At 52.4% G+C, this 10522-nt stretch overlaps 1 protein-coding gene and 1 pseudogene across 1 annotated transcript; one reads left to right on the top strand and one right to left on the bottom strand.

The window, feature by feature from the left end:
- Positions 1–303: 303 nt before the first annotated feature.
- On the bottom strand, positions 304–4449 carry LOC140684804 (uncharacterized; annotated as a pseudogene).
- Positions 4450–6101: 1652 nt separating this feature from the next.
- On the top strand, positions 6102–10170 carry LOC140684805 (uncharacterized protein C15orf39 homolog). Its single transcript, XM_072934009.1, has 2 exons — positions 6102–8142; positions 10085–10170. Exons 1-2 carry the CDS (start codon positions 6102–6104, stop codon positions 10168–10170), a joined length of 2127 nt encoding a protein of 708 aa, XP_072790110.1.
- Positions 10171–10522: the final 352 nt, after the last annotated feature.

The raw sequence follows: 10522 nt of genomic DNA on the forward strand, positions 1-10522 counted from the left end.
CCCTGCTCCAGCCCGGCCCAGGGAGCAGAGCCTCCCCAGCCAGCTCCAGCTGCTCATCATCACATGAAATCCACACACACACCTCCACAAAACAATAAAACAATCCCATCAATTCCTACGAACCCATGTGGAAGAGGAGTTACCTACTTGGAAGGCTGGCCAGAATCTGAACTTAAACCTGGAAGAAATAAAGTTGCTGTTAATGGCCTTGAGCAGACACAAAAGGTTATCTGGACAGAGCAGTGAAGTCACCAGCTGGATGGCACAACCATGGGTGTCAAGTCTGACACTGAGCCCTTGGATGGGCAGAAGTGGTCTGGAACTGTCTGAAACCTCCTCAATACCCCCAGGATGAGTTTTCTCCCTTCCAGCTCAAACTTGCCCCCTCCACAGCCCACAGAGGAAAAGCTGGGCAGAACCCTCGGTAGGACAGGAATGCTGAGGCACCTTTGGATGTTCCCCAGCAGCAGCAGCACCTGGAGGGCAAGCGCAGCTGGAACATCCCTGGGAGAGCCCCAGGGACACATCCCCAGGAGATGCCGGGCTACCTACCGAGCTGCTGCCGGATGGAGTTGTGCCAGTGGAGGTTGAGCAGGTCAGGGTAGATTTCACGAAGCCACTTGATCGCCAGGAGCTTCAGCATGTGGTAGGTGCAGCTCTTCAGCGCCAGGTCCCTCAGGTGCCTCTCCTCCGAGAGGGTGGTGGGACGCAGCTCCACCTTGTGCTTCTGCAGCACTTGGTCCACTAAGCTCCCAGGCAGCGTTGGGAAGAGCTTCTCCTTCACCACATGGATGGGGATGAAGATGGCTCCCACCCGGACGACATGGGGGAAAGGGCAAGCAGACATGAAGGTCTTCAGCTGGGAGAGCAGGTCAGTGAGGAGCCTGGCCACGTCATGGAAAGCCAGCCAGATCTCCTTGCCGTTGCTGGGCTACTGAGGACTGGGAGCCTTGGAGCCGTTCTTGGGGCTGGGCAGGGATTTGGGCATCTCTCCCAGCTCTTCTGCCAGCTCAGCTTTCTTCAGCCACTCCTGCAGGAGCTCCGGGGAGGAGCGGGACACTGAGCCTGAAATCGTGTCACAGAGCAAGGTGTGCAGGGAGGTGAAGTACTGCCCCGGGGGGGTCTGTGAGGGAAGAACACCAACCTTCTGGACCACCAACACCTTCTCCTCCACCGAAGTGGAGGGGGCATTGGAAACCCGGATCTGGGGAGGGTTTGGGGCCAGGATGATGTTGAGCTGGGGGCCAGACTGTGGGAACAGGGGGATGCGGGATGGAGAGAAGGCTGAATGAGCTGGTGTGGGGGTGCTGCTGCAGGGGCTGGGCTAGGTCGGAGGGAGGGCAGCAGTTTGTATTTCTGGAACATGAAGTTGGCTGAGCTCTGGAAGCTGCTCTTGTCCCCAGAGTCCGCCTCAGTCACCCAGGGCTGTGCACCCTCTCCTGACCCCACCTTCCCTCCTGCAGCCTCTTTCTCCTCCTTATCCTCTCGGTCCCGTGTCCCCTCCACAAAGCCAGGGGGTCTCTGGGTATCCCCAGCTTCCACCAGTCTCTTCTTGAAGCCAAAGTCCAGCACCATTTCCTTAGGGGGTGGCTCCTCAGTGCCCACCCTGTTAGGGCTGCCCTCCTGAGACTCCAGCTCTTGGGCCTCAGCCTTTGGCTTTTTAGGGATGCTCCCATAACAACTTTCCTCTTGGCTCTGCTCTGCATCACTGCCTGACCTCAGCCTGGACACCACTGAGACGTCTCTGACAGCAGCAGGCTCCTGGCTGCCACCCATGTTTTGGCATGAGGAGTCCTCCCACAGATGCTTCCTGCAGAACAGAATGGGGTCTGTGACCTTGGCCCTCTCCAGATACTCCTGGCAGGGTGCCAGGCTGAAGACGTTGTGGATCACAGGCACTGGTGGGGAGGATGACAAAGCCTTGGTGTCCCTCAGCTCTTCCAGGCCTTTGGCGGGGGTCACGGACAGAGAAGGGCGGATGAGGTCCTTGGCTGCATCCTTGACCTTGCTGGCATTTCCTTCCCCTGGTTCCCCATGGGGGGTGTCCTGAGGGGCCGGGCTGCTGTTTCTCCTCCCTGGGTACAGGGGTGTGACAGCTACTGCTGGTCTAAAGCTACAGAGATAATTTGGCCCAACAGACACTTACTCGACCAGCCCAGCTCATCAGAAGGTAGAAGTAAACAAGTCCCCAAGTGTACTAATGATAGATTGGAATTACGTTCAAACAGGGGACCTCACTCAATCACTTGGAATCATGGATGCCCTCCTACCATTGGCCAGTCAGCTGGGTGGAGTTAAAATCTTCAGTCACTCTTGCTTGTATGAGCGGGAGATTTGAAACTCCTATAAAAAGACCTTTCAGAAAAGAAACCTTGGCTGTTGCTGGAGGAGCACGGTGTGTGCTTGTCGCATTCCTGTCTCCAACGCCCCAGCGACATTTGGTGCCTGTGTGAGGATAACAAGCTGCCGTGGTATTGCAGGGTGATGGAGGAACAGAGGTTGCTGCCAGGCAGCTGGGCGGGCTGTGAGAAGCTGCAGGCAGTGGAAAGAGCTGCTGGCAGTAGAGAAAGCCGTGGGCAGCAGAGGCCTTGTCTTAGATTGCAATGCAAGATGTCACCAAAAGCATTCTATGGTATTCTATTACCATCTGTTAAAACCAGGCGGGGCAGTGTTCTTTATCTCTTCCATGACCCGCCCTCCCTCCGGGGAGATATCTTCTGTTAATGGGCCATTGAGTGTCACTGCATGACTGATAAAATTACATCATCCCATTGTGAGATGCTCCACCCAGGGGAAGGAGCCAAGCATTCCTACCTGGATACAATCTGAGACTTTTCAACACTACAGGCAGCCTTTTCCACTGGATTCCCAGAGGAAGACCAGACCCGTCTACTTCACCACTTGATCTTCAGAGGAAAACTACACCCTTCTAAAGGATCCCTGCTTCAACAGAACCACACCTGACACTTGAGGAAGACTGCAGCCACCACTTAGTCGGACTGCAAGCAACACCCTGACCTCAGGGTGTCAAGTCAAATTCTGACTATGTCAGTGTTTTTTTGTTGTTTTTTTTTTGTACTACTGCATTTTTCTTTAATTGTCCTATTAAATTGTAGGGATTTTTAAAATTTATACATAACAGTGAAGAACTGTTATTTCTATTCTCATATCTTTGCCTGAGGGCCCATTAAATTCTAAACTGTAACAATTTGGAGGGAGGGGTTTACATTTTCCATTTCAAGGGAGGCTCCTGCCTTCATTAGCAGACACTTGTCTTTCAAACCAAGACAGAATCAGCTGACAAAGCAATACTATCTGATTCAGCCACAATTTTAGCATGTGTATTAATTAATTTATTTAAGGATGGATTTTCTTTTGGTAACAAATCTATAGCCCTTTTGCAGTCCTCATTTGCACTATCCCATGCCAATTTTCAATTAATTGATTTCTTGCATCATTATTCATTACTTGCTTTTCCATGGCATCTGTAAGAGACGGTCCAAAGATCCTTCATCTGCCTCATGAGCACCATCAAGAATGCAGATTGAAGCCCCCCCTAAGGACTGAGACCCTTACAATTCTAACACAGGGGCACTGGCCTGAATGAAGCGGGATGTCTGCCAAGTGTTACCTGCAAATGTGCTCGCTGGACCAAGACTGCTTTCCCATGGGAACCAGTCCTGAAACAATGGGTCCTGCTCACTGCTGGGACTGGTTTGTCCTGTTCGGAACTGGACTGTCTGTACGTGTTCTCAATGGACTTATTCTCCACTGTCCTGTACCTGTTCCCTCCACATACCTTCCTGTTCCCCCGCCCTGGCAAAAGACTATAAAAGACCCCTGAGTTTACCAGAGAGTTTGAGATTCTCCCTGATGTGACAAGACAGACTATTGGCTGGCTGGACAATGAGGATTTTGTGTCTCTGTTGGTAGCTCTTACCCCCTCCCACCTCTTTTTCTCTCTCTCTCTCTCTCTCTCTCTCTCTCTCCCCTTTATCTCCTTTCCTATCCTTCTATCACATTTGCTGTGGGCACTCTATAAAAGGTTAATTTGTTTTGATTAATACTGAAATCCCTTGCTGTGTGTCTTTTGCACTCTGAGATTGGTAAAACAAACCATCACAACCCCTGCTTGTACTAGCAGATTGTGACAGCATTTCGTGTCCTCTCTATGAATTGCATGTATGGTTCCTTGGGGCCCTGTTTGATCATGGAATACCTCTGGGTTGGTGTTGACATGTCTGCAACCTTCAGCAGGGCTTGTATCCCTAAGTGTTTTGCCTGTACTAATATTCAAGGATGTAGGCGTGCCTGTAACTGAAGATTGTCAACAGGGGGCAGTCCCATAAGCTGAGAAACCCAAGCCCCACAGGGTGGATTTTGCTGCCGTACCTCTAAATTGGGCTGCCCTTGATCCTCTGCATATCGCTGCCAGGTGGACTCGAACATCGTCCATTGAACTGGGGGACAAAGCAGCTTCACTGTCTGTTTAATATCTGAAGGTGTCATCTCATTGGCAGTAAGAAACACTAACATCCTTGCTACTGCCAGAGACCACAGTGTGTGTTTGGTGGCTGGCTGGCACAGTTCAGAGAGGACCTGTCATTTAGGGAAACATACGTGTCAGGTGTCAGGTGTCAGCACCAATCATCCCACCTGTAGGCTGTGAGACACACGATGGCAGTGGGGGCATGGGCACAGATATCTTTTCTGCACCTTTAAGATCCCCATCTGCAATGGCAATCGGCTTTATCTGCCCCCAGAAGCTGACCAGATTGTAGGCACAGATGGTGACCTATACCGGCAGTGTGGCAGAAGCGTTCTCTCATGGGTCAGCAAGAGTGTGATAGCTTGGTTTCCCTCCGTTAGGATGTTGTGAGCTTAATAATGAAAAACGTCCCTTGGACTTCTGGAGCCCTGGCTGTGTATGTGGCAGGGTACCATGTCCCATGGTCCTGGGCACCAGCAACCTCCCACCAGCGCTTCGGCACCGGGTGCCACTTCACTTCTGGGCTCTGCTCGCGCCGTTGGTGGGTTTGCCGAGCGGTGTCTGGGCTGCAGCCGCAGGCAGGGGTGTGCCGAGTGCGTTACCGGCGATATGGAGCGCGGAGCACAGCGATGGCTCCAGTGCCACGACGCGGGCGGGCTTGCGTGCAGCACAAACGTGTCTGTTGCCGGTGGCAGAGAAAGTCTGATGGCATGGCAGGACAGTGCCACAGGGACAGGGTGCTCTGGTAACAGCCGCTCTCCTGTCGGTTTCTTGCCCCTCCTTTCTGCCCACACTCCTGAAGTGGCACTCACTCCTCCGCCAGATTCTCCCTGCTCTCCATCCTTACGGGATGATCCGCTGGGCAGTGCCCACAGCACGTCAGCTGCGGCTTTTGAGCTTTGCTTGGCTTTTATCTGTTTTAAACTGTGCAATACCAAACACCAGGTTGTTTAAAGGTGTCCTAGGTTATAATAGTGGGATTTATTCCATTACTACCTGGAGCTGCAATTCCTTTTTCTTCCCTTATCTCGTGACTCAGAGATAAGTCCCTCCAGGAGGACCCATTCTTTTAGCCACATGACTGATAAGATCACAGCATTCTATTGTGAGATGCCACACCCAGAGGGAAAGAGCCAAATGATGTCCCTCCAGGAGGACCCATTCTTTTAGCCACATGACTGATAAGATCACAGCATTGTATTGTGAGATGCTCCGCCCAGAGGGAGGAGCCAAACGATGCCATCAAGGATATAAGCGGGGTTGTGCAGTCAGCAAGCAGATCCCCTCTTCCAAGAGGAACAGCTGAGACATTCTCTTCACTGGACCTCCAGAGGGAAACTACATCAGTCTACAGGACCACTGCTTGGACAGAACCATATCTGCTACCACTGCCCTAGCCAGCAAGTGTCAGGTTGTATCTCAAACTCTGTCAGTTGTTCTTCTTTTGTGCTATTCTATATATTTAGTTCTTCATTCCCTTTTTCCTAGTAAATTGTATTTCTGACTTAGAACTTCTCACTGGTTTTGCTCTTCAAACCAGGACACTTATTCTCTCTCTTTTCCAGGAAGGCGAGCTCAGCTCTCCTGTGGGGACACCGACACCAACCTATAAATGGCCTCAAAACGGTACTCAGAGCCTGCAGACCCTGTGACACTCAAGAAGCTGCCTCGTCTGGAGCCTGCCACCGGCTTCCTGCCCTGGCAAATCCCAGGCACCTGCAGCCCTGTGCCCCACCCTGGCTCTGAAAGTCATTTCAGCTACACAGGCACCTACTTTGCCTGCCCACTGCAGAGCCCCAAGGGCCCCGAGCAGCCCCCAGCTGGCTGGAGCCCCACGGCCGCCTACCTGCACTACGGCCCCGGTGCCCTGAGCCAGCCCGTGCCAACTGAGGGACCACTGCAGAACTTCCTGCTGTGCCCACCAGAGAGCCTTGACACCAGGCTGCACCCCCTGGACAGCCAGAAGAGCACAAAGAGCCTGGTAAGCCAGGAGCAGCTGATGGCCAGAAAGAAGCTGAACAGTCCCAGGTGCCCCTTGGCAGTGAAGAAGCCGGTGGTGGTGAAGAAGGCAGTTCCTCTAGCAGTCCCCAAGCCAGTGTACGGTGCCCCCGCCTCCTTCTTGGCTCCCAGGATGGCTCTGCTACTCGGGAAACAAGCAGAGAGCCTGCAGCAGCGACCAGGGAAGGTAAGCTGGGCCCTGCCGCCTGCCACCCACCCTCTGCACCCCAGCGAGCCCCACAGGAGCGATCCCTGCAACAACCACAGCCTCCTGCTGCCCCCCTCCAGCCTGGCCCTGCCTTCCAGGGAGCAGCTGAGCTCCCCCACTGCCTTACCCCACTACTGTGTCACCTTTGATAAGCACGGGCCACCCCCCAGCACCCCGTTCCTGGAAGCAAGTTATCCTTCTGCCCAGAGTCAGAAGAAGATGCCAGAGGTCCCCTGGCCCAAGCTCCAGCTGCCTGACAGCAGCTCAGTGATGCAGGAGAGGTCAGCAATGTGCTACCCACCCCACCCATACCTGCTGTCACCCCACAGAGCAGGCCCCCTCTACCACCGCCCAGCTCCCACTGCGGGGGAGCCCAGTGCTCTACCCAGCTGTGGCTACATGGCAAGCAGGGAGCCCTTTCCCAGCACCTACCTCAAGCCCCAAGATCCCAGCAGTTATTTTCCCAGCCCCTTGGAGCCCCATGTGCCAAGGACAGTGGGTGCCAGGCTGGGGGCGGCGCTGAGGGATGCTGAGCCAGCCAGGGATGCCGAGCTGCCCAGGAACACCGGGTACCCAGGGTTTGCCGTCAGCCTGGGCGATGCATCCACGTTCCACGCCTCCTTTCCCGGCACGGAGCCGGGCTGTGAGCAGCACGGGGCAGACAGTCCGCCGTGGCGAGCAGCACCGAGGCACAGCAGCGCTTTCCAGCCTGTCTGCACCCCAGAGAGGCTTTCTGGGGGCTCCGGTGGGCTGGCTGAGACATTTCCCGAGAGAGGAGGGAGCTGGGAGAAACCCAGGCAAAGGGAGGAGGAGCACCTGTACGAAGGGAGGAGAAACAGCAGCCCGGCCCCTCAGGACACCCCCCATGGGGGACCAGGGGAAGGAAATGCCTGCAAGGTCAAGGATGCAGCCAAGGAGCTCATCCGCCCTTCTCTGGCTGTGACCCCTGTCAAAGGGCTGGAAGAGCTGAGGGACACCAAGGCTTTGTCATCCTCCCCACCAATGCCTGTGATCCACAACGTCTTCAGCCTGGCACCCTGCCAGGAGTATCTGGAGAGGGCCAAGGTCAGAGACCTCATTCTGTTCTGCAGGAAGCATCTGTGGGAGGACTCCTCACACCAAAACACAGGTGGCAGCCAGGAGCCTGCTGCTGTCAGAGACGTCTCAGTGGTGTCCAGGCTGAGGTCAGGCAGTGATGCAGAGCAGGGCCAAGAGGAAAGTTGTTATGGGAGCATCCCTAAAAAGCCAAAGGCTGAGGCCCAAGAGCTGGAGTCTCAGGAGGGCAGCCCTGACAGGGTGGACACTGAGGAGCCATCCCCTAAGGAAATGGTGCTGGACCTTAGCTTCAAGAAGAGACTGGTGGAAGCTGGGGATACCCAGAGACCCCCTGGCTTTGCGGAGGGGACACTGGACCGAGAGGATAAGGAGGAGAAAGAGGCTGCAGAAGGTAAGGTGGGGTCGCATCTCACAATTGGATGATGTAATCTTATCAGTGATGCAGTGACACTCAATGGCCCATTAACAGAAGATATCTCCCCGGAATGAGGATGGGTCATGGAAGAGATAAGGAACACTGCCCCGCCTGGTTTTAACAGGTAGTGACAGAACACATGCTTTTGGTGACACCTTGCTTTGCAGTCTAAAACAGTTAAATACTACTTTTCTATATTGTAAGTTTGAATGGTGTTTTGCTAATCCAGAGCTTTGCAAAGTGCCTGGCAAAGTTTTTCTGGACAAATCACTTACCATGTACCAAGCCATAGATTGTTGAAATTAGGTGGAAAAAAACCGCATTACCTCTGAAACCTCTAAATAGCTGAACACCCTTAAAAGGTGCTACAGTGTTTACTGACGCCTCTGGGAAAATAGGAAAAGCCCTTGTGACATGGAAAGAGGAAGGCAAGTGGCAAATGTTGGAGGGTCATGAAAATGGATCACTGCAGTTAGAGCGGCGTGCTGTAGCTATGGCTTTCCAAAGTTTTCCCCACATTCCTCTAAATGTCGTGACTGACTCTGCCTATGGTGCTGATATCACACAGAGATTAGATCCAGCACTACTAGAGGAAATCGACAGTGCAAAACTATCTGACTCACTAAAAACCCTGCGCCATACCATCCTGGCCAGAACTTGCCCTATTACATGTTACACCTCAGAAGTCACAACAAATTTACCATATTTCATCACAGAGCGCAGTGCTCGAGCAGACCGGCTAGCTGGCCCTGCTTGGACAGCACCACAGCCAGACATGCCAGCACAAGCAAAGGCATCACCTGATTTCTTCCACCAAGGTGTTCTGGCCTTACAAGGGCAATCCCAGCTGTCAGACACAGAGGCTCATAACATTGTTAGCACCTGCACTGACTGCCAAGGCCACACTGCACCACTGCAGATGGGGATGAACCCTCGTGGACTACATGCTTTGCAAGTCTGGCAAAGTGATATCACACACATCCCTGAATTTGGATGTCTAAAAGATGTACATTTACCCATTAATACTTTTTCATCAGCAATATGGGCTACAGCACACACAGGCGGAAGGGGTCAGGATGCCATCACACATTGGCGTTCAGCCTCTGCTGCTTTAGGTATCCCCTTCCCCTGTCCATCAAAACAGACAATGGTCCTGCTTGCACTTCACAGAAAACAAGACACTTCCTACAGTTCTGGAGTGTGTCACACCTCACTGGTATTCCCAAACCAGCGCAGGACAAGCCATAGTGAAAAGAGCAGATGGCACTTGAGAATGGAAACTTGAAAAACAAAAGGGAGGAAGGTGTTGTGAATCCCCACAGGGCGGAGTAGCTAAAGCTATCTATACACTAAATCATTTGAGAGTATTAGAAAAGTTGTAGATCCCAGTCATTTTAAATCACTTTCTATCACTACAATCTGGCAATGATCGAACCCAAGGTAATGGTGCGAGACCTTCTCACCAATAGCGGGGGAAGCACGTGGGATCTCATCACCTGTAAGGGCGGGGATATGCGTGTGTTTCAACAGACACAGGAACGCATTGGGTACCTGCCACATGTGTCCCTCTGGTGCTGTTGAGGTAGGGACAGGAATGAAGAGACTCCATCGTCAGAAGGCAAAGAACGAACTTTATTAAAAAGTAGCGTTCCTCTTTTATAACCAGGATTCCTAAGGTGAAATATCATTGGTCTCAAAGTGAAAACCTTTCACACGATTGGTACACTGGACTTAGATCAGTGTAGCACACCATATTGATAAACAATATGAACGGAAAGCAAGAAAATAGATTTTTTACATTCCTCCTGGACAGTTTCCCAGGCTTAGCCCGGCAGAAATCTTTCTCTTTTTCTCTTTGACTGAACTGAGAATATCCACATTTTTCCTGCCTGGGGCCACAGGCTGCATTCTCCAATAGCTCCTCAAGAGACGTGGTGGAGCCATGTGCAGAACAGTGATGGAGACAACTTGTTCACCTCCCTCACGGACATCTGGGACGATTGAAGCTATGGCTCATTTCAGGACTCTATGTGTTTACAAAATGTTTTTCTGTTTACAAATTGGTTTTGTGTTTACAAATTGGTTTTCTAGAAGTTGGGTATTTTCTAATGGCCCTAAGGGTTAAGTGGTTTCATTTTTAAGTGGTAAGTTGTAATTCTAAGTAGTTAACCTGTGGCCTGTTAGCCTGAAGGATTGTGATCTTGCCTAAGAGCTCCTGGTAGTGAGTGCTACAACTCCAGGGGTCCATGAGACACATCTCTGGCTGAGGGGTTCTACGCTTGTCAAATTAGGTAAAAGGCCTCCTTCAAATTAGAGCCCTGCTGCCTTCTGTCACCCTGGCTGCAAAGGGCCCTTG

The sequence above is a fragment of the Taeniopygia guttata genome, chromosome 10, assembly GCF_048771995.1.
Source record: "Taeniopygia guttata chromosome 10, bTaeGut7.mat, whole genome shotgun sequence".
In the NCBI taxonomy this organism is placed as follows: domain Eukaryota; kingdom Metazoa; phylum Chordata; class Aves; order Passeriformes; family Estrildidae; genus Taeniopygia; species Taeniopygia guttata.